The following is a 16,594-nucleotide window of genomic DNA, read 5'->3' on the forward strand; positions in this document are numbered from 1 at the left end:
ATGGATATGGGCATAAATCACTGAAGGTGCAGGACAAGTTGAGAAAGCAGTTAATAAATTATACTGAATCCTGCGTTTTATACATGGGGGTGCAGAGTTCAAAACCAAATAAGTTATGAACCTTCATAAAAAAACTGGTTCAGTCTCAACGGGAAGGATGTGACAGTTTTAGAAAGGGGCAGAAAAGATTTACAGGAATGGTTCCGAGGATGAGAGACTTCAGTAATGTGGATAGATTGGCGAAGCTGGGCCAGGTCTCCTTGGAGAAGAGAAGGTTGAGAGGACATTTGTTAGACATGTTCATAACAAGTCTGGAGAGCGTAAATGGGGAGAAGCTGTTCCCATCGGCAGAAGGTCTAGAACCCTAAGGTGATTAACAAAAGAACCAGAGAGAACAGGAGGAAAATATCTTATGCAATAAGTAGAATGCACTGTCTGAGCGTGTGGTGGAGACAAATTCAAATGCTGTTTTCAAAGGGGAACTGGATAATTATCTGAAGAGAAAATATTTTACTGGACGACAGGGAAAATGTCAGGGAGTTGGACGAGCTGAGTTGCTGATGCAGAGAACTGACGTAGAGACAATGTGCTGAATGGCCTCCTTCTGTAACCATTCTATAATTCTGGTATAGATACATTCGTGGAAGTTGATAAACACATGAGGAAGAAAGAAGCTAAAGGTTACCCTGATAGTATGGTCAAGAGGGGTGTGAGGTGGCTTGTGTGGAACTTTAAAAAAATAAATTTAGAGTACCCAATTATTTTTTCCAATTAAGGGGCAATTTAGCGTGGCCAATCCGCCTATCCTGCACATCTTTGGGTTGTGGGGGTAAAACCCACGCTGACACGGGGAGAACGTGCAAACTCCACACGGACAGTAACCCAGGGCCGGGATTCAAACCCAGGTCCTCAGCGCCGTAGGCAGCAATGCTAACCACTGTGCCACCATACTGCCCTGCTTGTGTGGAACTTAAATACCAACATATATGATGCATTGGCCTGTTCCTATGCTGTAAATTCCATGTAAAGCTGCCAGCAGAGAATACATATACAACCGCATTTCACATCCTCTGGCCATCACTGAAAGCTCCAGATGTTCCAGTCAACCCTCAACTGTCTGGCCTGAACTCAAACTCCAGGAACTTGTGGCCAAACGTTCCCCTGTGTCCCACCTAATAATGAAGATAGTAATTACTCGATGTGGTCCCTGTGTCACTGCCTCTGAGTCACAAGTCACACAGTCCGTCCTGGTTATGAGGTGAATTCCCTTCAGTTCTGATTGTTATCATCAGTGAGCCAAATCTCCCTGCACATGGAAACAAGTAGCTTCAACATCGGAGGCAGTGAGGATTAAAATCAACACTAATCCTGAAAACCAGTCAGACAAAAGGAATGGATTCCACTGAGACCAGTGGAAATAAAAATCAATGGAGCATATAAGACCATATGAAATAAGACCAGGAGTTGGCGATTAGGCCCATCAAGCCTACTTCACCATTCAGTAAGATCATGGCTGATCTGATTGTGGCCTCAACTCCATTTCTTGCCTCATCAGAGGGGTGGAACTCGGGGAGCTGGTGGCCACCGTCACCACTCTATGGGATGGGTCTGGGTTGGCACCCAGCACCCCCTCCTCCCGATCAGTGCCCATATGGCCCTGGGGTTCACCTCGGAACGGAGGGGTAGCTGGTTCGAGCCCCGACTGTCCCTGCATCATGTGGCTCTACCAGCCCTGATGGCTCCCTGATGCCTGCACCAGCGTGTCGATACCCTTGGCGCTGCTCCTCAGTGACTGGGCCATGCTCTGCAGTGCCTCGGCAATGCCCACCTGCAACTGGGACAAACTCTGCAGCGCAGGACATGTCCCGCAGCACCTCATCAAGGTCAGCATGATACTGGGTCACTGAAGGGAGGTGTCCTGAGATGAGACCCCTTAAATCCAGATAGCTAGGATAACACTAGAATAGTTCTACATAAGTTAGTTTATTGAGGATTGTGATTAATCATTGAAAGTATACCCAGTAATCATTATTAACTACTAAACATGTATTCTTAGAACTTAGCAGTAACATGCATTTAAACTCTTGCTAATAGCAGCGGCCACAATGTATGATGGGATTTAAGCTAGCTAACTTGCCCATATTCTTAAGACAGACAGAATCAGACAGAAATAATGTGGTCAGCAATAACACAACTAGCTCAATGAGCAGTTCCTATCAGTAGCTCCAACATCCTGTGCTCAGACGGACCATGGTACATGAGGAACCAGCTTCAACATCCTGCGCCCAGACAAACAATGATACAGGCAGGAACTGACTGAAATAAGGAAAATGGGAATAGGGGAGAACAAAAGATAGCGGATACAAGAGTCCTGGAAAACAACAGATGATCAGGGAACAGGGCAGGGTTAAATCATGAGCTGATCATGTAGACACCATGCTGCCCAATGTAAAATTCATTGGTCAAGGTAAAATCGACAGTTCCAAGGATTGGATCGAGTCCAACTGGCGTGGGCTACTGATGTTTGGAAATTGTATAACTGTTGCACCTGAAACAATATAAAGTAGAGTGGTTTTGGCATTTATCCAAATCACTCTGTCTCGTACGTTGACCAAGTTTGGAAAATAAAGCCGTCTTAACCAGAGTTGCTATCTCCGTGGGTCCTTGTGTTTAGCAGAGCCGTAACTAGGAGGGAGGATCCCCACGTAAAAGTCACCTGAAAACGATCCTACATTCACATCCCCCAGGGAGTCGGACATTCCGCTGAGACACTCAGCCATGGCTGTCACCGACTGCGCGATACCTTGGACACCTTCACTAATGGTGCTGACATTGTGCACCAGGCTCTCCACTGCGGTTACCACGCTATCAATGCCATGCATTGCCGGCGACATCTCCTGTGCCCATAGCCTCTGGGACTCCTCCAATCAGTTGTAGATCTGCTAGAGTGTCGTTGACATCTCCCTCTGAATGGCCTGACCACACCCTAATGTCTCATCAGCTGCAGGTATACCTCTTCCATAGGGTTAGCATCAGGCTGGGGTCCAGCTGGGTCCTGGGATCCAGCAGACCTCCGACTGCTGTCTCGTCTGGAGGTTCCTGCCTCCACCTGACGTACATCAGCAGCTATGTGGTGCACCCGGGATGGGCCAGTGCCTTTGGCGGAGGACCTGCTGGAGAATGGACATGTGGTCAGTGGGAGGGATGGGTCAGTCAGTAAGGCAATAATAACTCACGATTGACAGGTTCTCTGGGCAGAGCCCGGTGGTTCTTCACCTCCGCGGCATCCGCCAACCTCCACATGGGTGACTGCCCTGTCCTCGGCCACCCCAGTCACATCTTGGGCCCGCCCTTCGAAGGAGGTGATGTTTCTTAAGTCTGGCACCCCGCCGTCAGTCTGGGCCCTCTCCCGGCGATTGTTGGAGAGCCTTTCCTGAGGAGTCACAGAGAGAGCATCCTTAGCCACATGTGTGGTTCACAGTGGTGGGATTGTGGGGTGTGAAGGAAGGGTGGGGTTATTGAAGGGAGAGGAGGGGGGACAAGGGAGGGTTGGGGGGGGTGAAGGGAGGGTTGAGTGTCGCATGGAGAGTTGAGGGGTTGGATGCTCATGTGGGGGTGGAACGGTCGAGGAGGGTGGGGGTGTGGGGGGGCGTTGGTGTCTACTCACTCCTGCTGCCCGATTAGGTCATTGATCTTTTTCGGCACTGGAGGCCAGTCCTCCTGGTTACACTCCCAGAGCTTACCGCCACCACCTCGTCCCAGGACTGACTGCCTTGTGGCTCACCCTCCGGGAGGGCACTCGGGGGAACAGGACATCCCTCCTGGCCTCCACTGCGCCCGGGAGCCTCCCCAGGTCAGCATCCCCGAATATTGGGGCTGGTCTCCTGGGCGCCATTGTTGCGAGCTGGCTGGGGCTGGCTCAGCAAGTGTTGCTTCAGTGCTGTTCGACCTTGTTAGCGGGGGAAGGGGCTGGCAAGTGAGGTGCCGGCGAATCTGCTGGCGAGCCTTCATTTGCGGCGAGAAGCCTGTGGGGCCATTAACGTTGAATAACGTTGCCGGCCTTGCTGGGCCAGAGCGCCAGAAAACTCATAGCAGTTCCCGCTCGCTACCACACTTAGAAATCTTTCCGGAGAATTGCGCCTTATGGGCTGGATTCTCCCATTTTGAGGCTATGTCCCCACGCTGGTGTGGGAACTGTGGCGTTTTACGACAGAAAAAATGGCGTAAACGGCCTCCAATCCTCCGTTTGGCTGGGGGCTAGCATTAAGTCAGCGTAGAGAACCCGTTGTAGCTGCTGATACGGCCCGGAGAATTGCCCAGAGAAATGCCGGGTCCGTGGCCATGCATGCACACGGCGGCGGCATGCCGTGCAACATGCGCCGGCCGCTGGCGGACCCGGCCTGCGAAATAGTCCCCCCCTTTGGCTGGCTCGTGTGCCGTGAACCACCCCCCAACAGTGCTCCCAGCCCCTGATAGTCCCCCCTGACTGCGGATCGGCCCTCCCCCGACTGTGGCGACGCAAGAGTCGGCAGCTGCCATGCCGAGTTCCCGACGGGTGAGACCATGAGAGAACTACGCTGTCGGGAACTCGGCTGCTCGGGGGCGGAGCATCGGGGACATTGCCTGAGGCCATCGGTAGGCACGTGCCATACCCTCCGAGTATGCTGCTTTGGAGGGGGAGGAGCATCGCGAAAGCGGCCCCGTCCCCGATTTGGTCGGGAACTTTGATTCTCCGGCCAATCGCCAAACGCGATTTCGGAGTCGGTGACCGGAGAATCCTGCCCTGTATGTCTCAATAAGGTCGCCTCTCATCCTTCCAAACGCCAATGAGGGAGTGTAAGATGCGTAACGTTAGTTCCACCCCAGGGAGAATTGGTCCTACCTTAATTATTCCTCCCACTTTTCACTTCATGACCTTTGGACAGTAAGATAAAGCCTCAAACTGTTTATTTTTAGCAAGTTTGACTGTGTAAAGAAACTGATTCTTTTAAAAAAAAGTTTTAAAAGAGATCGACTAAAACTGGCTCAGTTCGGAAAGGCCAGTGCAACAAGGAACGGAAGTTAGCGAGTGGGTTAGCAGGGGGAGCAGTGGAGCCTGTGAGTGGAGGAAGGTCTTGCTGCCAGAGCTGTGTTGAGACCTGCTGGTGCCGGGAGAGGAGGTGCTGATCAGCTGGAGCTGCAACAACTAACCTGCTGCAAGCCGAGAGCCTTCCGCACAATTCCCCTTCGCCTGCCAAGCGGCAGCTACAAGCTTGGACCAGACTTCAGGCTATGGCTGCTTCGACCTTGAGCGCCCTGAGGCAGGTCGTCCAGGGTTTGACGAGCGGAACCGGCTTCGATCGGGTTTTGAATAAGGTAGGCGATGGCTGGCAGCTTTCTGATTCAAAGCGTCGCCAGCCTTTATTGAAGCCAAGGGGTTTAATCGGGGGCATTTCAGGAGACTAACAGCAGCCCTCCCCCAAAATAAAACATACACCCTCACCATCTGTAAAGATCTGACTCAGATGGCCACACTTGGCATTCTTAATGTGTCTTTGCACAGTTCGATGGAGAATGTTAATAGTGCCCAGACTAGGGGAGCAGTTGTTCCGACTGCGTTGATATGTTTTTGGGGAAATGATATCCAGGTTTGTTTTACTGCACAATGACCGAAATTAACATGGATGCAACTTATTTACTTCCACGGTCTCGAGTTTTATGTGTGGAATATTCAGCAGTTCCTAAGAGACACTAAAAGGTGTTGCAACCACTAACAAAGCCACCTTTATTACTCTGCAACTGGTAGGCATTGGGTCGCACATTGCCCTTTAACCTTTGGGACTAGGAATTGAATTAAATTAAGATCTCCCTCTGGTGGCTGTAAAGGCAGTAAGTCAGCAATGGAAACTAAACTGAGGAAAATACTCTGCAGCATGGGGGATCTGTAGAGATGTGAAAATGGAGGCGTAGACCCCACACTGGGATTCCCCCGTTCCTGGCGTCCCCAAAATTTTCACCAGTGTTGGTTAAGGGTGAGAGCTGTTATCCCTTTCCTGTCTGTGGTGTTGGGTTCTCTGGTGCACAGATGAGCCAACACAGTTGTATGTGGTACAACTCTATTTTATTTTAACTCTTATATACAGTTTGTTCGGGATACTCTGCACGTGCTGTCTCCCTGAGTGTGTCGTGTAGCAGGTCTGTCCTGGTCCTCGTCTCCAGCTAATACTGACCACCAGGTGTCGTGTTTGTGCTTTTATATCTTTCTGTGATTGGTTGTGGTGTTGTGTGTTCTGATTTGTCTGTTGGTGTGTCTATCATGATGTGTGTGTTTGAATATCATGACATCCCCCCTTTTTACAAAGATATGTGCCTACGTGGTTATAAATATAATTGTGTCGTGAGTGCATCTAAGAGTGTGTGTGTGTGTTGTGTACAGCGTGTGTATATGACGTAACTATTTACATGGGGCGATGTCGGGTGCGTCACACTAACAAGGTTGTACCATAACAAAACATGAATGCGAGAAAAAAAAACTTGAACAGTGGTCCGGTCAGATGATATCTGGAACGATAAACAACAACAGGTTATAATACAGAAGTGTTTGACTTTTTGAACGTATGAACAGCGTTATAAGTCCAGTCTAATGGGTGACTGCCTCAAGAATAGGCTGGTCCTCAAGCCGGTTCAGCTGTGGAGATTTGGGTTCACACTGGTTCACCTTGGACTGTTGGAGGTGATGCTGCTGCCGAAGTCTCTACTTTTCCATTTGTTGTACTTCGTGCAGTGCTTGGTTTTTCATTCGTGCAAATATAACATTCAACATCTTTGTTAGTGTTGCCTTGGCTGTGGTTTGGTTCTGGTGGCGATGGAAGGGGCATGATCCGTGGCATCTCCACGAAGTCATCCTTGGGAACCAGTGGAGGATCCGGCGTGTGCGTACGGTTCAGTTGCGAGCGTGGAAGGCGGCGCAAAGCTCGCTGATTGCGCCTACGCACCAATCCATCCGCCCTGCATGCCAGGAACAAGGTGGAGTCTTTTTTCTTTCTATGTTTGTGGTGGACGGCATCTTGTAGCCGATGGGTCGTTGCCATCGAAGAAGCACCATCACTAATATCATGCAAGGCGATGACTGTGCCAGATGTGGAAGTTGGCCGAGACCGTGCACGCTGGTTCCGGCCACCTGCTGTGCCGGAAGGGCGACTCCGCAGAGAAACGTCGAAGCATGTCGCCTTGGAGAGAGAATTGTTGCTCGCATCAACGTCTGGCGATGGCGCGAATTGGTGTGTCCGTCTTGGACCGCCGGTGCTGGTCGCCACTGCCGACCCAGTGGGACTGCCACGCGATCCATTCCCTGTCGCCGTGGCATCCGCCGTCACCCTGAGCGTGCCATCACCGAGACCGCGACACCGCCCGTCCGGAGCAAGGTCTGGCGTGCGCGAATCAGAGTCGGTGCTTGGCTGCTCCCCATCTGGAGTCCGGTCTGCCTTCCGTCGATGCTCCCCGTCCGGAGTCCCAACAGGTTCACTGGAGGCAGCCGAGATTCCCTGAAGCTGCACCTCTGGAGTCAGAACATGCAGGAATGCACCGACCAGTGGAGAGGCTCGAGCCATCGAGGGTGGAAGCGGTGCGCCGCCACCGCAGTCGTCAGTGGTCCCACCGTGATTGTCGAGTGCCTCGGTACGCACTAGGCGAGGTCTGTCACCTTGCACCTTTTGCATGGGAAGTGGGATGCTGTCGTCACTCGTCTCACATCCCGTGGATAGATCCTCATTAGCAGCTTGCTGTTCACTAGGGTTGGGTAAATTGTAAGAGTTTTCATCTGGTGGTGCACACCATGTCGGTGGACTGTCATTGTCTTGCCGTTGTCCTTCATTTGGGCTTTTCTTCTTTGGAATTTTAAATCTTCCCCCAGACATTGCAGAACCTTGTTTATTACCCCCAAATTCTCCCATATGTATGGTCTCGAATATAGGATCCAATGTTTCTATCGACATTGTACTATTTTCCAAAGAACATTCCGTTTCACTTTTCTTCTCAGGTACCTCATATGTATCTTTGTCTAATGTACATGCCTTCATGGTCTCTGGGTCTGATTTTGCTGGGACTGGCATGGTCACAGTCTCTCTTTTACTGTTCTCAATTGCCCACATTATACTGCCCATACATAACTGCTTAATCACTGGGGTTAGTGTGGTACAATGGATAATCGGGTCGACCTTATCTGCATCTTCACCATTAGTGGAAAGCACACTTGGTTCACTTGAAACTGCTGCGGGTTTTAAATTCATTATCTGGCTACTCGATTTCGGTGTCCTCAGGATTCTTGCTCCAATGTTCTGCTCATTTATCAGTGGAGTGTGTATAGGTTCAATGCAATTATTGTTCCCCTCAAGGTTTGAAGAGTCATTACTGACTAACTGCTGGTCTCCGAAGTTGGGACTTTGCGGCGTTGTGTTGAAGGGAGACATTTGTCCCTGCTGTAGATATGATTCAGGTTGTGTTATTTCCATTACCTGAGGATCAATGTCTTGTCCATTTTTTCGATCCGTACTAAAACACTGGCAATTCTCAGTCTGCTCCTTGCAAGTTAAACATTCAATTAATTTCTTTAGCAAATCCTCAGCATCCTTCTGTGACCGTGCAGCATTATTAATCTCTGTTCGGCTATAATGATCCTGAAGGTCAGCGCATAAACCTTTTTTCTTCGGGCTTGGAAGAGGCGATTCCTTTGGCTTGTCTTCAGTTGGACTGGAACAGTCTTCAGCGCTCTGCCCTTCATTGTAGCATGAGAGACCGTCATGGTCATGCTGCTGTGTAGTGGAGCATGGTAGGCTGTTATAGCCTTCTTGCTGTTCACGTGAGCATGGCAGACTTGCATCGTCTGCCGCTGGTTGGTCAGGAGAGGTTGCTAGACCCTCATGGTCTTGTTCCTGCAAGGACCGCACATTGGAGTCTTGCGTTGCTTCTATCGTGGAGGCTGTCCACGAGCTCTCTGTGGAGGCTTGTGACACTGGAGTCACTTCTTGTTCGTGCAAGGACTGCGCTCTGGAGTCTTGCGTTGCTTCTATCGTGGAGGCTGTCCACGAGCTCTCTGTGGAGGCTTGTGACACTGGAGTCACTTCTTGTTCGTGCAAGGACTGCGCTCTGGAGTCTTGCGTTTCTGCAATTGTGGAGTCTGTCCACGAGCTTGCTGTGGAGGCTTGTGACTCTGGAGTCACTTCTGGTTCATGCGAGTACTGCGCTCTGGAGTCTTGCATGTCTTCTTTCATAGAGTCGGGAACATTGAGCGGGACGTGGACCACGCTCTAAGTGGCAGCAGGGCGCTCTCGTGTGCTTGCACCGCTCCTTGTCTGTTAATGTCAGGCTGCAGCATCATCCGGTACTGATAAGTTGGGACGTCATATCTGCTGGGTTGAAGATCCTCAAATCCGAAAAATGAATCCGCATCTGCGTCGGATTCAGTGTGGGGGCCACCAATGTGCAACACGAAAGGTTCGTCCGAGTCATAGTCGTATAAGACCACGGAGCTATCATTGGGCTCGCGAGGTCCGGAAACACTGTAAAGATCGTCATCGAAGTATTCGAGGTCGGAATCATCGGCTTGTGCGTAGGTAACTGCTTGTCGGAGGGTTCTTCGGAAGTCAAATTCATCTCCTGGGTCAATTTGCGGCAATGTGCTGTCATTCCAGGTGAGGGAAGGTTGTTTTACAGCTTTAACAGATTTTTGTTTTTTTGATTTGGGACGTTTCCCTTTTAAATTGGATTTGGGACGTTTCCCCTTTAAATTGGTGCGGTCTGGGGCCTCTGACATCCTGACGCTCGGTATGTAGCACGTAGGAAGCGACTGCGCATGCTCAGATCGCTGTTCCTTTACCGATGGCCGTTTTCTTGACTGCGCATGCGCGAGATGCTGCGCATGCGCAAACGAAACTTCCGGTTCTGCGCACTGCTCGCGCAACTGTGCTAGCGTGATACCTTTAGCAAGATGGCCGCCGACCTCGACCCAGCCCCCTCTCAGGCCCGGGATTTCGGCCTCTGGGAATTCGGGCTCCGGGATCCCGGCCACGAGGTGAGTACTGCCGCTTTTCTTACCTTTACTTGCCGATTGGATTGCGTTTTCTTCACAGTACTTGGAGAATTTGTCCAGGACTGCCTGGTAATCGTACCTTTGCTGCCTCCTGAAGGACCTGAACCTTGTGAATATTTCTCTTGCCCTTGCACCGGCGATGGTGAGGAGAAATTCAATTTTTTCGCTATCATCCAGGTCTTGGAGTTCAGCTGCCACCAGGAACAATTAGAACACTTGCCGGAATCGCCGCCAGTTTTCGCGGAGATCGCCGTGGCACTGGAGCGGCTGCGGAACCGGGAGCTCTATCATTTTGCCTGGGCACTGCTGGTTGTCTCTGTACACTGAGGTATGCCGGCAGGTATCGATCCACTCCTGTACCATGTGGTGTTGGGTTCTCTGGTGCACAGATGAGCCAACACAGTTGTATGTGGTACAACTCTATTTTATTTTAACTCTTATATACAGTTTGTTCGGGATACTCTGCACGTGCTGTCTCCCTGAGTGTGTCATGTAGCAGGTCTGTCCTGGTCCTCGTCTCCAGCTAATACTGACCACCAGGTGTCGTGTTTGTGCTTTTATATCTTTCTGTGATTGGTTGTGGTGTTGTGTGTTCTGATTTGTCTGTTGGTGTGTCTATCATGATGTGTGTGTTTGAATATCATGACACTGTCCACCCAACCACTCTGTCCATATCTTCCTGCAGTCCTCCAGCTTTCTTCATCACTATTAACCACATGGCCTATTTTTGTATAATTTAAAAACTTCTTAATCATGCCTGAAGTCTAAATTATTGATATGGACCACAAACAGTAAGGGACCCAGTAATTAGCCCTGCAGAACCTCCAGTTACAAAAGCAACCATTGGCCATTATCCCTGGGCTTCCTGCCCCTGAGCCAATTTTGGATCCAACTTGCCAGGCCCACGGATGATGAGTTTTTAATTTTCAGACCAGTCAGCCACACGGGGCCGTGTCAAAAGACTTGCTAAAATCCATGCAGGCTACATAAGCACCCGTTTCAACCCTCCTTGTTACTTACTCAAAAAGTTCAATCAAGTTAGTCACAGACTTTCACAAATCCATGCTGACTGTCCTGTGTTCCTCTAAGTGGTGATTTATTCTGTCACTCAGAATTTGTACCTGTAATTTGTCCATCTGCAGGGTTAGGCTGACTGTAAAGTACCTGGTCTAATGCTTCCCCTATTTTTAAACAATGATGCAGTTTGCAGTCCTCTGGTGTCACACCTCTAGCCAGAAAGAATTGAAAATGATGGTCAAAGCCTCTGCTGTTTGTTCCCTTCTCTCACCAATCTGGGTTACGTTTCACTCAGGCCTGCTGATTTATCTACTTTCACGAATGCGAAGCACCTTAATATTTCCTCCCTCACCATGTTTATCCCATCCGATAATTTGCACTTCTGCTCCTTAACTACATCTGCTTTGTCCCTCTCTTTGAGAACAGATGAAAAGTATTCATTTGGAACTATGCTCACGTCTTCACCTCTACACACAAGTATCTTTTTGGTCTCTAATTGGCTCTATTCTTTATTTAATTATCCTCTTACTCTTTATGTATTTATAAAACATAAACCCCCCCCCCCCCCCCCCCCCCCACCCCCACCCCCGTGTGCGTGGGTTTCCTCCGGGTGCTCCGGTTTCCTCCAAAAGTCCAAAGTTGTGCAGGTTAGGTGGATTAGCCATTCTAAATTGCCCTTAGTGTCCAAAATTGCCCTTAGTGTTGGGTGGGGTTACTGGGTTATGGGGAAAAGGGTGGAAGTGTGGGCTTGGGTAGTGTGCTCTTTCCAAGGGCCGGTGCAGACTCAATGGGCCGCATGGCCTCCTTCTGCACTGTAAATTCTATAAAAATCTTTGTTTTTTCCAACATTTCTTTCATGACCATTCTTTGCTTTCCTAATTTATTTTAAATTTCACTCATGGACTTTCTATACTCTTGGCTTTTGGCAGTGTTGAGCTCTTGCCATCTGACGGAACCTTTTTTTTGCCTTATCCTACTCTTTGACATTGTTTGCTTGTTGATTCTTTGACATCCATTGGGTTGTAGATATGTAGATCCTACCCTTTTTTTATACTTGCCTTTGAAAGTTGGCCATTTCCTGTGTGGAGAGTGATTCGGGTGTAGGGATCAGGAGATATTTGTAAAAGGTTGAGAAGATTTGGGGCATTATACTTATGCATCTTGTTTACTGATGCCCAAATTTCCACCATTTTCCACATCGAGGGTGGCATGGTAGCACAGTGGTTAGCACTGTTGCCTCACAGCGCCAGGGACCCGGGGTCAATACCAGCCTTGGGTTACTGTGTGGAGTTTGCACGTTATCTACGTGTCTGCGTTGGTTTCCTCCAGGGCTCCAGTTTTCTCCCACAGTCCAAAGATGTGCAGGTTAGGAGGATTGGCAATGCTAAATTGCCCCTTAATGTCCAAAAAGTTAGGTGGGGTTATGGGGTTACAGGGATAGGGCAGGAGACTGGGCAAAGGGTTGGTGCAGACTCTGAATGGCCTCCTTTTGCACTGTAGGGATTCTATATGAGTAATTGATTCTCACATTTGTCATGCATTTCTCTCTGCACAAATATGGAGGAAATTCAAGGCCTTTTTGTTTTAGATGAGTCGCAAACATTTTATCTGCACGTCGAAAAAACTAAAACCTTCCTCTCCATTTTGCTCTGGCAGTAGATCAGCTCTGCCCCCTGCCCCCGTCCCTGGCTGCCTACATTATCCAACCAAAGCAGGTGGTGCTTGATTCAAAGATGACCCTCTTGCCTTATGACCCACTAAGACTGGAATTTTCCATGCCTGGAACACAGCCAGCTCATACCCTTACTCCCCCACCGTCCCAGCTCCCAACGTTCCGTTTCACTGACAAAACCATTAATGCCATTGTTACCTCGCAGACTGTTTTATCAATCATCCTCCTTGTTAGCCTCCAATTTTACCACCAAGTTCAGTTAATCTGCACATTGCCCTCCAAATCCTTCACCCTTCCTTGCAAAGTTCCACAGCTCCTTCCATTCTCTTGCTTCAACCTGCCGGTTCTACATTCTGCATTCTAATTTTCCCCTCAGTCTTTGTTACCTTCTTGATAATATATTTTCCCAATTGTAAAGTATTTGCAAACTGTCTACTATGGAAGGGGTGTAAATGATTATAATCATTATAATTGTTTACATGAAAGATAATGTGTTGGACATAAAATCACATCCAGCATTGGCCAGAAAATGGCTTATGGGGAAGATGATTAGGAGCCAGCACAGACACCAAGGGTTGAATGCCTCCTTCTGTGTAGTAAGATTTCATGAACACAGCAATTTGTTGCTAAATATCCACTATTCTGTGACCCACTGAATTAGGGGTATGATTTGAGAAAGGGCAATACAAACTTCACGCAACAATAAAACTTCTGTAAATTCAATGATAATCTATGATTAATCTAGGACAAAGGTTCGGCACAACATCGTGGGCCGAAGGGCCTGTTCTGTGCTGTATTTTCTATGTTCTATGTTCTTCTTTTCAGCTGAATTAGGAAAGCAGCACAGCTTATTGTTGATTTTGTGTTACACAAAAGCTTCTGATGCTTGGAGGATTAGTGCAGTTGGAGCTGAAATTAGCTCATTCAAGAAAATAATCCTATGTGGTCTTCTTTCAATCCTTTGTAATTTTGTTACACTCTGGTGTAATTATTATTTGCTTTGGAAGACGATAATTCCTGTTTAGCCACTTTAAGAATATTATATTACCTTGGAAACGGTTTACTACAGTGACCAATTGCAGACTATTTGTCAGTGACACTGGGTGACACAGTGGCACAGTGGTTAGCACTGCTGTCTACAGCGCCAGGGACCCGGGTTCGATTCCGATCTTGGGTGACTCTGTGTGGAGTTTGCACATTCTTCCCATGTCTGCGTGGGTTTCCACCAGGTCCTCCAGTTTCCACCCACAGTCCAAAGGTGTTTAGGTCAGGTGAATTGGCCATGCTAAATTGCCCCTTAGGTGTCCAAAAGGTTATGTGAGGTTACAGGGAGAGGGTGAGGGATTGGGCCTACATAGGGTGCTCTTTCAGAGGGTCAGATGCAGGCTCGATGGGTTGAATGGCCTCTGCACTGTAGGGATTGGATGATTCTATGACTGAGCTTGTTGAATATTTATTAGGTGGAGATGGGAGAATCGCCTGGCTAGGGCCGGAGGAAGGTCCCTCTGTAGGAGCCCTCCTCCATAAGCATCCACTAGGCTTCTGGCTCCTTTATCCACCCCTTTATGCTCTCCGTGGTTGCCGCCCAGTGATAATATTGCAGTTTTGGGAGGGCTAGACCCCCCCATGGATCTCGTTCTGCAGTACTCTTTTTGGGATCCTTGCGTTCTTCTCACTGTTAGGAGCGTTATACAGGAATTTCACCCAGGCAGTGAATCCTGATCCAAGCCCAAACCACTCCAGTACCTCTACGAGGTACTTCCATTCGACTCTGTGAAAGGCCTTTTCTGCATCCAGAGAGACAAACCCTCTGGGGTTCCCTCCCCGGATGGGGTCATGATCAAGTTCAGTAGGCGATTGATGTTCGATGTTAGTTGTCTACCCTTGACAAAGCCCGTCAGGTTTTCTGCTACCACCTCTGGTATGCAGTCCTCCTTCCTCTTGGCTAGGACCTTGGCCAATATTTTCGCATCTGCGTTTAGCAGCGAGTGGGTCTGTAGGAACCGCATTCTGTTGGGTCTTCGGCTTTCTCAGGTATCAGCGAGATTGAGGCTTGTGCTAGCGTAGGTGGCAGGGTGCCCCTCGTCAGTGAATCTATGAACATCTCCCGCAAGTGGGGGCCAGTGCCATTGCGAATCTTTTGTAGAAGTCCCCCAGGAAACCATCCGGTCCCGGCGCCTTCCCCACCTGCATGGAGCTAATGCTCTCCATGATTTCTCCTAGTTTAAGTGGTGCTTCCAGGCCCCGTCTCCTATCTTCCCCACGACTGGCATGTCCAGTCCATCGAGGAACTGCGTCATACTCCAGTCCCCTACTGAGGGCTCGGACGTGTACAGCCCCTGATTGAAGGTCTCGAATACTTCATTGGTCTTTTCCGGCTAAACTACTAAATTGCCTTTGCTGTCCCTAATCTGGGCTATTTCCCTCGTGGCTGCCTGCTTTCTCAGCTGGTGAGCCAGCAAGCGGCTGCTTTGTCTCCGTGCTCGTACAGGATCCCCCGTGCCTGGTGGAGCTGGTGCACAGCTTTCCTTGTGGAGAGCAGGCCAAAGTCCATCTGTAGCTTTTTCCTCTCCGCCAGGAGCTCTACGGTCGGGGCCTCGGAGTATCACCGGTCTACTTCCAGTATGAAGTCAAAGAACAAAGAACGATACAGCACAGGAACAGGCCCTTCGGCCCGCCAAGCATGTACCGGTCATGATACAACCCTGGGCCAAAGCCCTCAGCACTTCCTAGCGCAATATCCCTCTATACCAATCCTATCCATGTATTTGTTGAGATGCATTTTGAATGCTGTGGTATCTGCTTCCACAACCTGCCCTGGCAGCGTGTTCCAGGCACTCATCACCCTCTGTGTAAAAAAACCTGCTTCGCACATCTCCCCCAAACTTTGCCCCATGGACCTTAAACCTATGCCCCCTAGTGACTGACCCCTCCATCCTGGGAAAGAGTGTCTGCCCATCCACTCTTCGTGCCTCTCATAATCTTGTAGACCTCTATCAGGTCACCCCTCAACATCTGTCGTTCTAATGAAAACAGTCTGAGTCTACTCAGCCTCTCCGCATAACTAACACCCTCCAGACAAGGCAACATCCTGGTAAAACTCCTCCACATCCTCTCCAAAGCCTCCACATCCTTCTGGTAGTGTGCCTACCAGAATTGTGGGCAATATTCCAAGTGTGGCCTTACCAAGGTTCTTTACAACTGTAGCATGACTTGCCAATTTTTATACTCAATGCCCCGTCCAATGAAGGCAAGCATTCCATATATCTCCTCCTGTTTGATGTCAACATGACCCAGACCATCCACACACCCTACCCAAGAATCATCTTCTGCAAAGTCTTTTTCTTTGGTGAACACTGATGCAAAGTACTCATTTATTTGGTATCTCGCCCATTTTCTCTGGCTCAACACATAGATTCCCCCAACTATCCAGAGTAGAGTAGAGTAGAACCTTGCCTTGACCAAGGGTGACCGGTCCACCAAGGATGAACAGGAATCAGTAGTGTGATCCACCACGCTTCGCGTTCAGGATCAAAAGGACGGAATGTAGCCATCTGAGATGGCCACCTGCAAAGGACCATGGGAATTATGGCCAACCCAGGACTCAGACTTTAGATACAGCCTATGAGTATCTAAAACACAGGTAACCAGACCTGATCGAAACCCCTGCTCGTTTGCATTTTAATGGCCCATTTTCCCAGGACAATAGGCCTCCAAGCAACCGGTATAGCCACAGACTGATCGGCGCCACTCCCTTACTCAGAAAGCACAACTGCCAAGGTCAATGACCGCAAAGGACCCGCCCAGCAACCAGGCACCCGCCCCTTTATTGGCTGGAA

At 49.3% G+C, this 16,594-nt stretch overlaps 1 protein-coding gene across 3 annotated transcripts in view; it reads left to right on the plus strand.

The window, feature by feature from the left end:
* Nucleotides 1–4,912: 4,912 nt before the first annotated feature.
* Nucleotides 4,913–16,594, plus strand: part of acot13 (acyl-CoA thioesterase 13) — a 35,169-nt gene continuing 23,487 nt past the window's right edge. The window contains exon 1 of one of the 3 annotated variants that reach the window (XM_072509725.1): nt 4,913–5,355. In XM_072509725.1, coding sequence (XP_072365826.1) covers nt 5,272–5,355 — 84 coding nt within the window. In that variant the 5' untranslated portion in view covers nt 4,913–5,271. The remainder of the gene's footprint in view (nt 5,356–16,594) is intronic. The other 2 variants (XM_072509726.1, XM_072509724.1) reach the window with 2 other exon arrangements.

Source organism: Scyliorhinus torazame, chromosome 6 (genome assembly GCF_047496885.1).
Source record: "Scyliorhinus torazame isolate Kashiwa2021f chromosome 6, sScyTor2.1, whole genome shotgun sequence".
In the NCBI taxonomy this organism is placed as follows: Eukaryota; Metazoa; Chordata; class Chondrichthyes; order Carcharhiniformes; family Scyliorhinidae; genus Scyliorhinus; species Scyliorhinus torazame.